The following is a 15,414-nucleotide window of genomic DNA, read 5'->3' on the forward strand; positions in this document are numbered from 1 at the left end:
ACTGGGATCCCCAGTAATCCTAAGCTTGCAGCTCCGCAGCCTTCCAGAATGGATTGGAGGTCCTGCTAAAAAAAAAAAAAAAAAAAGTTTTAATTGGATTTAATTAAAAATGTTTCACAGGCTCTTTGTTTTCCCAGCACATTTCTGGGTGCAGAATGAGTTAAGGAAGAATCAGTCAGTGAGCCTTTTTCTAATGGGGAACTTGTATCTTTTTTTTTCCTGAACTCCGCTGTGCTGATTTAATAACCACAAAGTTGAGCTGAGCTTTGATGTGGTCATAAATCAGCAGTTTGCTCTGATAGAGTTTGTGCTCATTCAACTCTCCATTAGAGCAAGCTCACTGACAGATTCTCAGTTAACTCATTCTGCAGCCAGTAATATGCAGGGAAACCAAAAGAAAAAAAATTGTAATAATACCCAATTACAAAAAATAATTTTTTAGTCCAAATTGTATTAATACTTTTGCAAGTTCTAAATCTATCGGCAATGAGGCCCCTCGCAATAAGACCACCCAGCCCCGCTGCGTGTAATCACTGTTTATATATTAGCTCTTTACATGGACTTATTACAGTCCTCATGGCAATTATTAGACGTGCGCAGGACATTGCCATAGTAACAGATCCGAAGGTCACATCCAGACGCTGTCAAGCAGTTTATGGCAATGAAACTTCATCTGAAAATTTGACGAGCCCGATGACATGGCATCAACTCGGTATCACATTAAGAGCCAAATATTCCCATCTCCCAATATATAGTAAGTGTAATAATAATAAGAATATTAGCAATTACCTCCAATTAGACATGTAGTATAGTTCTTCTGTTTATCTATGTCGCTTACCCCATGTGCAGGGCAATGCAGTAGCTTAGGTATCCATGGTTTCCATCACTCACATAGTGACAGTTGTTAGCGCTTGTAACCATGGATAGCTAAGCTACTTCAATGCCCTGCACATGGGGTAAGCAACACAGCTAATCAGAAGAACTATGCTACATTTCTAATTGAAGGTATTTGCTAATATTATTACACCTACTACAAATTAGGAATACTCCTTTAAAGGGGTACGTAAACTGCAGCTAGAAAAAAAAATACTAAGTTACAACTGTAATATATGGCAGATTTTCTGTATCCTACATGTAAAAGGGGCGCTCAGTTTTATTATCATTTTAAACCATTATGTCACGTACATTGTCTGTAGCAGATCGGCACAAAATGTTTTGATATGCAAAGCACTGTCTATCACTGAATGCCGCTGACGGACCCGAAAAAGTCCATCCATAGCCTTCACTAAAAAAACCCCCCAAAACTGCACACGACTAGATTCCAGACATCTTAGGCTGGTTTCACACTAGCGTTTTTTAACGCAGCGCATCGTGCGCATGCGTCCTGATTCCCTATCTTTAACATGGGGGCGCATGGTCTAGCGTTTGCACGCGTTCAAATACGTTTTCGTGCGCATGCGGTTTTTTGTGGTGTGCGCCCAGGCGCGCCGGACGCAACCTGTTGCATTTTTGGTCCGTCAGACCTGTCTAAAAAAAAAAAACACGCGTGCGCATGTAATGCGACAAAATAACACATTACCGCCTATGGGAACGCAGACGTGTGCATTGATACGCGCACGTCAGCGTTTAAAATCGCATGTGTTTTAAGGGTCAATATGGCTACAAACTGGTTAAAATACATGTGCATAAAATAAGCAAGCGCATGCAAAACGCTTGATGCGTTTTTTTGTACGCGTTTAGACTGCGCACGCAGCGCAGCGCAAAAAAAACGCTAGTGTGAAAGTAGCCTTAATGATTGACCAGAGGAAAGGGACGAGTTGGGAAGGAATTGTACATCCTTACTTGCCGTAAGGAGAATGTCACCCACGGATCGGCACGGTTTGGACAGCTTCGGTGAGTCACGCCACTTTTTAGGATTCCAAGAGTTTGGGTAAACTGTGTGGGAGCTGCCGCTAGATAAAATATGAAGGCGTGACATCGTTGTCTTATATCCCTATTTGCAGCCTCTCGGCTCATTGTCCGGGGAGAACGATGCTGCAGAACAGACTGACGCTCTGCGAGACGAGAAACACCGGCGTTACCCTGCGCTGCCAAATAATGAAAAGACAGGGCGGCTACAATCTGATCAGGACCCACAAGATCCCATCAACCAGACCGAACAGATGCTGCAGAAAGCGCCTTTCTTTCTGCACAAGTCTCCTTTACCTTTCCCAAAAGTCCTGTCCTCTCCCGTCCACGGGCTGTGCCCAACATTGCAGCTCGGTACCATTTATTCATTCGACTCCTTTAAATTTTAAAGAGCACGGTGAAATCTTTCATTTCTTCTGCAGAGAATTATTGACTTGTGCACGGTTTCTGCTTGGAGATATATTAGCAGACTGCAAGGGATGTTAATTATGGGACTCTCCATAATGAGGGTGACCCCTTTAGATAAAATGGTCCTCTGACCTAAATCACCCCTTGTAGCACACCGCCCACTTCCGAATATTGTCACAAAGCAAAGCTCTTACCTTCACCTTCTCTTCGAGTCGCCCCAGCCGCACGCTGCCTTCCATCATCTGAGACAGGACGCCTCGTTTTTCAGCTTCCAGACCTTTAGTCTAAACAGAATGGTCACAAGATTAAGATGAAGTGTAATGAGAGATGTCACTGGGGTGAGCGGCGGACGGCCAGAATTACCACCGCTGCCAGCCGTTATCACTGGGGTGAGCGGCGGACGGCCAGAATTACCACCGGTGCCAGCAGTTATCACTGGGGTGAGCGGCGGACGGCCAGAATTACCACCGGTGCCAGCCGTTATCACTGGGGTGAGCGGCGGACGGCCAGAATTACCACCGGTGCCAGTCGTTATCACTGGGGTGAGCGGCGGACGGCCAGAATTACCACCGGTGCCAGTCGTTATCACTGGGGTGAGCGGCGGACGGCCAGAATTACCACCGGTGCCAGCCGTTATCACTGGGGTGAGCGGCGGACGGCCAGAATTACCACCGGTGCCAGTCGTTATCACTGGGGTGAGCGGCGGACGGCCAGAATTACCACCGGTGCCAGTCGTTATCACTGGGGTGAGCGGCGGACGGCCAGAATTACCACCGGTGCCAGTCGTTATCACTGGGGTGAGCGGCGGACGGCCAGAATTACCACCGGTGCCAGTCGTTATCACTGGGGTGAGCGGCGGACGGCCAGAATTACCACCGGTGCCAGTCGTTATCACTGGGGTGAGCGGCGGACGGCCAGAATTACCACCGGTGACAGCAGTTATCACTGGGGTGAGCGGCGGACGGCCAGAATTACCACCGGTGCCAGTCGTTATCACTGGGGTGAGCGGCGGACGGCCAGAATTACCACCGCTGCCAGCTGTTATCACTGGGGTGAGCGGCGGACGGACGGAATTACCACCGGTGCCAGTCGTTATCACTGGGGTGAGCGGCGGACGGCCAGAATTACCACCGGTGCCAGCCGTTATCATTGGGGTGAGCGGCGGACGGCCAGAATTACCACCGGTGCCAGCCGTTATCACTGGGGTGAGCGGCGGACGGCCAGAATTACCACCGGTGCCAGTCGTTATCACTGGGGTGAGCGGCGGACGGCCAGAATTACCACCGGTGCCAGTCGTTATCACTGGGGTGAGCGGCGGACGGCCAGAATTACCACCGGTGCCAGTCGTTATCACTGGGGTGAGCGGCGGACGGCCAGAATTACCACCGGTGCCAGTCGTTATCACTGGGGTGAGCGGCGGACGGCCAGAATTACCACCGGTGCCAGTCGTTATCACTGGGGTGAGCGGCGGACGGCCAGAATTACCACCGGTGACAGCAGTTATCACTGGGGTGAGCGGCGGACGGCCAGAATTACCACCGGTGCCAGCCGTTATCATTGGGGTGAGCGGCGGACGGCCAGAATTACCACCGCTGCCAGCTGTTATCACTGGGGTGAGCGGCGGACGGACGGAATTACCACCGGTGCCAGTCGTTATCACTGGGGTGAGCGGCGGACGGCCAGAATTACCACCGGTGCCAGCCGTTATCATTGGGGTGAGCGGCGGACGGCCAGAATTACCACCGGTGCCAGCCGTTATCACTGGGGTGAGCGGCGGACGGCCAGAATTACCACCGGTGCCAGCCGTTATCATTGGGGTGAGCGGCGGACGGCCAGAATTACCACCGCTGCCAGCTGTTATCACTGGGGTGAGCGGCGGACGGACGGAATTACCACCGGTGCCAGCCGTTATCACTGGGGTGAGCGGCGGACGGCCAGAATTACCACCGGTGCCAGCCGTTATCATTGGGGTGAGCGGCGGACGGCCAGAATTACCACCGGTGCCAGCCGTTATCACTGGGGTGAGCGGCGGACGGCCAGAATTACCACCGGTGCCAGCCGTTATCATTGGGGTGAGCGGCGGACGGCCAGAATTACCACCGGTGCCAGCCATTATCAGTGGGGTGAGCGGCGGACGGCCAGAATTACCACCGGTGCCAGCCATTATCAGTGGGGTGAGCGGCGGACGGCCAGAATTACCACCGGTGCCAGCCGTTATCACTGGGGTGAGCGGCGGACGGCCAGAATTACCACCGGTGCCAGCCGTTATCATTGGGGTGAGCGGCGGACGGCCAGAATTACCACCGGTGCCAGCCATTATCAGTGGGGTGAGCGGCGGACGGCCAGAATTACCACCGGTGCCAGCCGTTATCACTGGGGTGAGCGGCGGACGGCCAGAATTACCACCGATGCCAGTCGTTATCACTGGGGTGAGCGGCGGACGGCCAGAATTACCACCGCTGCCAGTCGTTATCACTGGGGTGTGTGGCGGACATCCAGAATTACCAATAGCCATTACCCATGATAGTTCACAGCGCAGAGATAAGGCTCCCAATGATGTCACAGTACAAGAATAGCGCACCCAGTGAAGTCACAGCGCAGGGAATAGCGCACCCAGTGATGTCACAGCGCAAGGACAGCGCACCCAGTGATGTCACAGCGCAAAGATAGCGCACCCAGTGATGTCACAGCGCAAGGATAACGCACCCAGTGATGTCACAGCGCAAGGATAGCGCACCCAGTGATGTCACGGAGCAGGAAAAGTGCACCCAGTGATGTCACAGCGCAGGGAATAGCGCACCCAGTGATGTCACAGCGCAGGGATAGTGCACCCAGTGATGTCACAGAGCAGGGAAAGCGCACCCAGTGATGTCACGGAGCAGGAAAAGTGCACCCAGTGATGTCACAGCGCAGGGAATAGCGCACCCAGTGATGTCACAGCGCACCCAGTGATGTCACAGCGCAGGGAATAGCGCACCCAGTGATGTCACAGCGCACCCAGTGATGTCACAGCGCAGGGACAGAGCACCCAGTTGTGTCAATCGTTATCACTGGGGTGAAAGGCGGACGGCCAGAATTACCACTGGTGCCAGCCGTTATCACTGGGGTCAGTGACGAACGGCCATAACTACAGTCATATGTTAAAGTTTGGGCACCCCTATTAATGTTAACCTTTTTTCTTTAGAACAATTTTGGTTTTTGCAACAGCTATTTCAGTTTCACATATCTAATAACTGATGGACTCCGTTATATTTCTGGATTGAAATGAGGTTTATTGTACTAACAGAAAATGTGCAATCTGCATTTAAACAAAATTTGACTGGTGCAAAAGTATGGGCACCCTTATTTTCTTGATTTGAACACTCCTAACTACTTTTTACTGACTTCCTGAAGCACTAAATTGGTTTTGTAACCTCATTGAGCTTTGAACTTTATAGCCAGGTGTATCAAATCTTGAGAAAAGGTATTTAACCCCTTCACCCCCAAGGGTGGTTTGCACGTTCATGACCGGGCCAATTTTTACAATTCTGACCACTGTCCCTTTATGAGGTTATAACTCTGGAACGCTTCAACGGATCTAGGCGATTCGGAGATTGTTTTCTCGTGACATATTGTACTTCACTTTAGTGGTAAAAAATTTTCGCTATAACTTGCGTTTATTTATGAAAAAAACAGAAATATGGCAAAAATTTTGAAAATTTTGCAATTTTCAAACTTTGAATTTGTATGCCCTTAAAACAGAGAAATATGTGACACAAAATAGTTACTAAATAACATTTCCCACATGTCTACTTTACACCAGCACAATTTGGGAAACAACATTTTTTTTTGTTAGGAAGTTATAAGGGTTAAAATTTGACAAGCGATTTCTAATTTTTACAACAAAACTTACAAAACCATTTTTTTTAGGGACCACCTCACATTTGAAGTCACTTTGAGGGGTCTATATGGCAGAAAATACCCAAAAGTGACACCATTCTAAAAACTGCACCCCTGAAGCTACTCAAAACTACATTCAAGAAGATTATTAACCCTTCAGGTGCTTCACAGGAGCAGAAGCAACGTGGAAGGAAAAAATGAACATTTAACTTTTTAGTCACAAAAATAATATTTTAGCAACAATTTTTTTATTTTCCCAAGGGTAACAGGAGAAATTGGACCCCAAAAGTTGTTGTCAAATTTGTCCTGAGTACGCTGATACCCAATATATGGGGGGGAACCACTGTTTGGGCACAAGGCAGGGCTCAGAAGGGAAGGAGCCCCGTTTGACTTTTTCAACCTAAAATTGGCTGGAATTGAGATCGGACACCATGTCGCGTTTGACGAGTGTCTGATGTGCCTAAACAGTGGAAACCCCCCACAAGTGACCCCATTTTGGAAACTAGACCCCCTAAGGAACTTATCTAGATGTGTGGTGACCACTTTGAACCCCCAAGGGCTTCACAGAAGTTTATAACACCCAGGCGTGAAAATAAAAAATCATATTTTTTCCACAAACATGATCATTTAGTCCCCAATATTTTGTTTTCCCAAGGGTAACAGGAGAAATTGGACCCCAAAGGTTGTTGTCAAATTTGTCCTGAGTACGCTGATACCCAATATGTGGGGGGGAACCACTGTTTAGGCACATGGCAGGGCTCAGAAGGGAAGGAGCCCCGTTTGACTTTTTCAACCTAAAATTGGCTGGAATTGAGATCGGACGCCATGTCACGTTTGACGAGCGTCTGATGTGCCTAAACAGTGGAAACCCCCCACAAGTGACCCCATTTTGGAAACTAGACCCCCTAAGGAACTTATCTAGATGTGTGGTGACCACTTTGAACCCCCAAGGGCTTCACAGAAGTTTATAACACCCGGGAGTGAAAATAAAAAAATCATATTTTTTCCACAAACATGATCATTTAGTCCCCAATATTTTGTTTTCCCAAGGGTAACAGGAGAAACTGGACCCCAAAGGTTCTTGTCAAATTTGTCCTGAGTACGCTGATACCCAATATGTGGGGAGGAACCACTGTTTGGGCACATGGCAGGGCTCAGAAGGGAAGGAGCCCCGTTTGACTTTTTCAACCTAAAATTGGCTGGAATTGAGATCGGACGCCATGTCGCGTTTGACGAGCGTCTGATGTGCCTAAACAGTGGAAACCCCCCACAAGTGGCCCCCTTTTGGAAACTAGACCCCCTAAGGAACTTATCTAGATGTGTGGTGACCACTTTGAACCCCCAAGGGCTTCACAGAAGTTTATAACACCCAGGCGTGAAAATAAAAAATCATATTTTTTCCACAAACATGATCATTTAGTCCCCAATATTTTGTTTTCCCAAGGGTAACAGGAGAAATTGGACCCCAAAGGTTCTTGTCAAATTTGTCCTGAGTATGCTGATACCCAATATGTGGGGGGAACCACTGTTTAGGCACATGGCAGGGCTCACAAGGGAAGGAGCCCCGTTTGACTTTTTCAACCTAAAATTGGCTGGAATTGAGATCGGACGCCATGTCACGTTTGACGAGCGTCTGATGTGCCTAAACAGTGGAAACCCCCCACAAGTGACCCCATTTTGGAAACTAGACCCCCTAAGGAACTTATCTAGATGTGTGGTGACCACTTTGAACCCCCAAGGGCTTCACAGAAGTTTATAACACCCGGGAGTGAAAATAAAAAAATCATATTTTTTCCACAATCATGATCATTTAGTCCCCAATATTTTGTTTTCCCAAGGGTAACAGGAGAAATTGGACCCCAAAGGTTGTTGTCAAATTTGTCCTGAGTACGCTGATACCCAATATGTGGGGGGGAACCACTGTTTAGGCACATGGCAGGGCTCAGAAGGGAAGGAGCCCCGTTTGACTTTTTCAACCTAAAATTGGCTGGAATTGAGATCGGACGCCATGTCACGTTTGACGAGCGTCTGATGTGCCTAAACAGTGGAAACCCCCCACAAGTGACCCCATTTTGGAAACTAGACCCCCTAAGGAACTTATCTAGATGTGTGGTGAGCACTTTGAACCCCCAAGGGCTTCACAGAAGTTTATAACACCCGGGCGTGAAAATAAAAAATCATATTTTTTCCACAAACATGATCATTTAGTCCCCAATATTTTGTTTTCCCAAGGGTAACAGGAGAAATTGGACCCCAAAGGTTGTTGTCAAATTTGTCCTGAGTACGCTGATACCCAATATGTGGGGGGGAACCACTGTTTAGGCACATGGCAGGGCTCAGAAGGGAAGGAGCCCCGTTTGACTTTTTCAACCTAAAATTGGCTGGAATTGAGATCGGACGCCATGTCACGTTTGACGAGCGTCTGATGTGCCTAAACAGTGGAAACCCCCCACAAGTGACCCCATTTTGGAAACTAGACCCCCTAAGGAACTTATCTAGATGTGTGGTGAGCACTTTGAACCCCCAAGGGCTTCACAGAAGTTTATAACACCCGGGCGTGAAAATATAAAATCCTGTTTTGTTCCCACATAAATGATCATTTAGTCCCCAATTTTTAATTTTCCCAAGAGTAACAGGAGAAATTGGACCCCAAAAGTTGTTGTTCAATTTGTCCTGAGTACCCTGATACCCCACATGTGGGAGAAAACTACTGTTTGGGCACACGTCAGGGCTCGAAAGGGAAGTAATGACGTTTTGGAAAGCAGACTTTGATGGAATGGTCTGCGGGCATCATGTTCCATTTGCAGAGCCCTTGATGTTCCTAAACAGTAGAAACCCCCAATAAGTGACCCCATTTTGGAAACTAGACCCCCTAAGGAACTTATCTAGATGTGTGGTGAGCACTTTGAACCCCCAAGTGTTTCACTAAAGATTATAATGCCCAGACGTGAAAATATAAAATCCTGTTTTGTTCTCACATAAATGATCATTTAGTCCCAAATTTTTAAATTTTCCCAAGAGTAACAGGAGAAATTGGACCCCAAAAGTTGTTGTCCAATTTGTCCTGAGTACCCTGATACCCCACATGTGGGAGAAAACTACTGTTTGGGCACACGTCAGGGCTCGAAAGGGAAGTAATGACGTTTTGGAAAGCAGACTTTGATGGAATGGTCTGCGGGCGTCATGTTCCATTTGCAGAGCCCTTGATGTTCCTAAACAGTAGAAACCCCCCATAAGTGACCCCATTTTGGAAACTAGACCCCCTAAGGAACTTATCTAGATGTGTGGTGACCACTTTGAACCCCCAAGTGTTTCACTAAAGATTATAATGCCCAGGCGTGAAAATATAAAATCCTGTTTTGTTCCCACATAAATGATCATTTAGTCCCCAATTTTTAATTTTCCCAAGAGTAACAGGAGAAATTGGACCCCAAAAGCCGTTGTCCAATTTGTCCTGGGTACTCTGGTACCCCACATGTGGGAAAAAACTGTTTAGGCACACGTTGGGGCTCGAAAGGGAAGTAGTGTTGTTTTGGAATGCAGACTTTGATGGTCTGCTGGCGTCATGTTCCATTTGCAGAGTCCCTGATGTGCCTAAACAGGAAAAAAACCCACATATGACATCATTTTGGATACTAGACCCCAATGAACAAATCTAGATGTGCCCCCAACTAATCTAATGTAAATTAGTAGTGCATGGAGGTGTGGTACAATTTGAAGCAATCCTTCATGCACAGGCCAGGTTTTTCGGGGCAGGTGTCGCACTGGTAAGTGGTGTCCCTGCGTATTCCTTTTTTGTAACACACTCGACACCTTTTTTGCGGCTTACCTTTTCTTGGGGTTGGCGGGACCACCCCCGGAAAATGCTGACCTGGGACAATACGAGCACCTTCAGTTCCTGAAGTACTGGGGCCCGCTCCTTCCTGAGCGCCAAACATCATGGCCTTAACCACTACCTCCTGGAAATGAAGGTACGCCGTATCGCTGGGGCATGCACATTGTGACAGCAGGAATGCGTTGAGCATTGCCATTTGGACGATGTGCACGGCCAGCTTTTTGTACCACACCTTGGCCTTCCTCAATGCATTGTACGGTTGGAGGAGTTGATCGGAGAGATCAACTCCCCCCATTTTTTTGTTGTACCCCACTACACATGTCGGTTTGAGGACCTGTGTAGAGGTACCCCGTACAGTGCAGAGGGTACTGCCATCACCGTGTATGGTGGTCAAGAGATGGACATCTCTCTTGTCCTTGTACTTGAACACCAGCAGGTGGTCGCTACATTGGGCTCTGCTCTCACCTTTTCGGAGCATCTGCCCAAGTAGCGTCTTCGGGAGGCCTCTCTGATTTTTGCGGACAGTACCGCAGGCTGTGGTACGTCGCTCAGAGAGGGATTTGTAGAGTGGGATGCTGGTATAAAAGTTATCAGTGTAGAGGTGATAACCTTTATCCAGCAGTGGGTGCACCAAATCCCACACAATTTTCCCACTCACTCCCAGGAAAGGAGGACACTCAGGGGGTTCAATCCGGGTGTCCTTCCCTTCGTAAACTCTAAACTTGTGGGTGTACCCTGAGGTACTCTCACACAACTTATAGAGTTTGATTCCGTACCTGGCCCTCTTACTGGGCAGGTATTGACGGAATCGCAGCCTTCCCTTGAAGTGAACCAAGGACTCATCCACGCAGATGTCCCTTTGGGGCACGTACACTTCAGCAAACTTTTTGTTGAAGTGTTCGATGACCGGCCGAACTTTGAACAGACGGTCAAAGTTGGGGTCATCTTGTGCGGGACACGCTGCATTATCAGTATAATGCAGAAACTTGTGGATGGCCTCAAAACGCGTCCGGGCCATGACCATTCGGAACACTGGAGTGTTGTATAAAATATCAACACTCCAATATTGCCGAATTTCCGGCTTCTTCAGTATCCCCATATGGAGGACCAGGCCCCAAAACTGCGTCATTTCAACTGCGTCTACAGGAGACCAGTTTGAAAATGTTGAACGCGGGTTTTGCTCCAAAAATTGACGAGCGTACAAATTAGTTTGCTCCACCATGAGGTTAACAAAATCCTCAGAGAAAAAGACTTTGAAAAAGTCAATTTCTGTGAGGCCGGTGGTGTCAAACTTGATTCCTGATTCTGCCACAAAATCAGGAATCAGTGGCTTGTAATTTTCGGGGGGCGAGGTCCATACGGGGAGCACTGGGTCAGCTGCGGGCATGGTGGGCGCTGCCTCATCTTCTGTCCTGGAGCGTCTGCGTGGCGGTTCCGCAGGACCCGAGGAGGAAGATGAGGAGGGAGAAGAGGAAGAAGAAGAGGATGAAGAATCCGAAAAATAAAGAAAAGTCGGATCGTCATCCAAATCGCTATCAGTTTCGGAGGCAAGTAAAGCATATGCCTCCTCCACTGAATAGCGCTGTTGGGATGAATTTGATGACATTTTTGTGTAAATATGGTGCTTGGGTGTACACTTTATTGAAAACTGTATGTGTACGTGAGGGGGGGGGAGTGATTGGTGTAAACTTTCTGTAAAGAAAAAGCTGTGGAAAAAAGTATAAAACAGCAGGCCCTAGCTGATAAGTGTCACTTATCAAAACTAGGCTGCTGGATGTGCGCACGGGGTGGCGCAAGGGGGGGGTGGAAAAAAAAAAAAAAAGGAAAACGGCAAACTCTGATAAGTGAACTGTGTCACTTATCCAAGTTTCGCAGCTGCGGGATGTGTGTACGGAGGGGCTAAGGAAAAAAAAAGCGAGCTCAAGTGTTGATCGGTGAACTGCGTCACCAATCAACGCTCGGCGGCTGCGCACGGAGGTGGCGCAAAAGTGGGGTGGAGGGGGTAAAAATAGGGGGAAGGGGGATGGGGGGATTGGGGTGGATGAAGAGAGATTGGGCAGGGATCAACAGTTAGGGTTGTAGTTAGGTGGCACAAAGGGGGGTGAAAAAAATGAAAAGCGGCAGGCACAAGCTTGGATAAGTGACGTGTGTCACTTATCCAACTTTTGCGGCTGCGGGATGTGTGTACGGAAGTGGCGCAAAGGGGGCTAAGGAAAAAAAACCGAGCTCAAGTGTTGATCGGTGAACCTCGTCACCAATCAACGCTCGGCAGCTGCGCACGGAGGTGGCGCAAAAGTGGGGTGGAGGGGGGTAAAAATAGGGGGAAGGGGGATGGGGGGATTGGGGTGGATGAAGATAGATTGGGCAGGGATCAACAGTTAGGGTTGTAGTTAGGTGGCACAAAGGGGGGGTGAAAAAAATGAAAAACGGCAGGCACAAGCTTGGATAAGTGACGTGTGTCACTTATCCAACTTTTGCGGCTGCGGAATGTGTGAACGGAAAGGGGGCTAAGGAAAAAAAAGCGAGCGCGAGTGTTGATCGGTGAACTGCGTCACCGATCAACGCTCGCCGGCTGCGCACGGAGGTGACGCAAAAGTGGGGTGGAGGGGGGTAAAAGGGGGGTAAGAGGGGGGGTGGAGGGGGGATGGGGGGATGAAGATAGATTGGGCAGGGGATCAGGGATCAATTAACACTTACAATTGTAGTTTTCTTTCTTCTTCTTCTTTCTTCTGCAGGGATTGTGATGCTACAAGCTGTGGCACCACAATACCCAGCACAGGAGCTCTTGCTGCGTCCGACCTCTCTGCAGGAATCCTCAAGCTAGAGTGAGGACCCCTGCAGACAGGTCAGACAGGTCAGAGGCAGGTCAGGGGGCAGGTCACAGAGCGGTCACATCGCTGCTGTGACCTGTCATTGGTGGGATCGAATGATTACATCGATCCCACCAATCCCTGATCTGCCTGGTGACCATGGCAACTGCCTAGAATCGGAGCTCACAGCTCCGATTACTAGGCAGGTCATGCCCAGGTCACCAGCAGGGCACAGAGCGGTCACATGGTGACCGCAGCTGTGCCCTGTGGTTGGCGCGATCGCCGATCTAATCGATCGCGCCAGCCAACTCCTGCAGGCCCTACTGGGCCTGCATCAGGCTCCAGCACGATCGGTGCTAATATAGCACCGATCCTGGCCGGTACTGGCAGGGCACAGCGGCGATATAGCGCCGCTGTGCACTGCGATTGGCGCGATCGATCAGATCGGCGATCGCGCCAATCCGAGTGCTTTTTGCCGGTGCCTGGTGTTGCCAGGCACCGGCTCTAGGATCGAGTACATCGGTACTCGATCCCCGCCTAGGACATCATTGTTTCAGCCAAGCTGATTGGCTGAAACAATGAGAAACGCTGCGATTGGCTGTTCAGAATTGAACAGCCAATCACAGCGCTCTGGATGCCGGGGGGGCGGGATCGCAGCCTGGGATGCCGACGCCATCTTTTCTAAGGTGAGATGGCGTCGGAATTTTAATGCGATCACCGCGACTTGAGTCGCGGTATCGCATTAAAGGGCCCGACGTACTATCCCGTCCCCGGTCATACGGGCCCGGGTACCGTGGACGGGATAGTACGTCGGATGGCAGGAAGGGGTTAAGGTGGCCACTTGCAAGTAGTTCTCCTATTTGATTCTCCTATGAAGAGTGGCATCATGGGCTCCTCAAAACAACTCTCAAATGATCTGAAAACAAAGATCAACATAGCTTTTCAGGGGAAGGATACAAAAAGTTGTCTCAGAGATTTAACCTGTCAGTTTCCACTGTGAGGAACATAGTAAGGAAATGGAAGAACACAGGTACAGTTCTTGTTAAGCCCAGAAGTGGCAGGCCAAGAAAAATATCAGAAAGGCAGAGAAGAAGAATGGTGAGAACAGTCAAGGACAATCCACAGACCACCTCCAAAGACCGGCAGCATCATCTTGCTGCAGATGGTGTCACTGTGCATCGGTCAACAATACAGCGCACTTTGCACAAGGAGAAGATGTATGGGAGAGTGATGCGAAAGAAGCCGTTTCTGCAAGCACGCCACAAACAGTCGCCTGAGGTATGCAAAAGCACATTTGGACAAGCCAGTTACATTTTGGAAGAAGGTCCTGCGGACTGATGAAACAAAGATTGAGTTGCTTGGTCATACAAAAAGGCGTTATGCATGGAGGCTAAAAAACGCAGCATTCCAAGAAAAACACTTGCTACCCACAGTAAAATTTGGTGGAGGTTCCATCATGGTTTGGGTCTGTGTGGCCAATGCCGGCACCGGGAATCTTGTTAAAGTTGAGGGTCGCATGGATTCAACTCAGTATCAGCAGATTCTTGACAATAATGTGCAAGAATCAGTGACGAAGTTGAAGTTACACAGGGGATGGATATTTCAGCAAGACAATGATCCAAAACACCGCTCCAAATCTACTCAGGCATTCATGCAGAGGAACAATTACAATGTTCTGGAATGGCCATCCCAGTCCCCAGACTTGAATATCATTGAACATCTGTGGGATGATTTGAAGCGGGCTGTCCATGCTCGGCGACCATCAAACTTAACTGAACTGGAATTGTTTTGTAAACAGGAATGGTCACAAATACCTTCATCCAGGATCTAGGAACTCATTAATAGCTACAGGAAGTGACTAGAGGCTGTTATTTTTGCAAAAGGAGGATCTACGAAATATTAATGTCACTTTTATGTTGAGGTGTCTATACTTTTGCACTGGTCAAATTTTGTTTAAATGCAGATTGCACATTTTCTGTTAGTACAATAAACCTCATTTGAATCCAGAAATATAACTGAGTCCATCAGTTATTAGATATATGAAACTGAAATAGCTGTTGCAAAAACCAAAATTGTTATAAAGAAAAAAGGTTAACATTAATAGGGGTGCCCAAACTTTAACATATGACTGTACCACCAGTGCCAGCCATTATCACTGGGGTGAGCGGCAGACAGTCAGAATTACCAATAGCCATTACCCATGATAGTTCACAGCGCAGAGATAAGGCTCCCAATGATGTTACAAGTACAAGGATAGCGCACCCAGTGATGTCACAGCGCAGGGAATAGCGCACCCAGTGATGTCACAGCGCAAGGACAGGGCACCCAGTGATGTTACAGCGCAGGGACAGCGCACCCAGTGATGTCACAGCGCAGGGAATAGCGCACCCAGTGATGTCACAGCGCAGGGAATAGCGCACCCAGTGATGTCACAGCGCAGGGATAGCGCACCCAGTGATGTCACAGCGCAGGGATAGCGCACCCAGTGATGTCACAGCGCAGGGATAGCGCACCCAGTGATGTCACAGCGCAGGGATAGCGCACCCAGTGATGTCACAGCGCAGGGATTAGCGC

At 48.8% G+C, this 15,414-nt stretch overlaps 1 protein-coding gene across 2 annotated transcripts in view; it reads right to left on the bottom strand.

The window, feature by feature from the left end:
• CEP89 (centrosomal protein 89) overlaps nt 1-15,414 on the bottom strand; it is a 96,373-nt gene that overhangs the window by 25,969 nt on the left and 54,990 nt on the right. For both annotated transcript variants that reach the window (XM_073560845.1, XM_073560844.1), the window contains exon 16: nt 2,511-2,600. In XM_073560845.1, coding sequence (XP_073416946.1) covers nt 2,511-2,600 — 90 coding nt within the window. The remainder of the gene's footprint in view (nt 1-2,510; nt 2,601-15,414) is intronic.

The sequence above is a fragment of the Dendrobates tinctorius genome, unplaced genomic scaffold, assembly GCF_039654945.1.
Source record: "Dendrobates tinctorius isolate UK_male_01 unplaced genomic scaffold, ASM3965494v1 ptg000307l, whole genome shotgun sequence".
In the NCBI taxonomy this organism is placed as follows: Eukaryota; Metazoa; Chordata; class Amphibia; order Anura; family Dendrobatidae; genus Dendrobates; species Dendrobates tinctorius.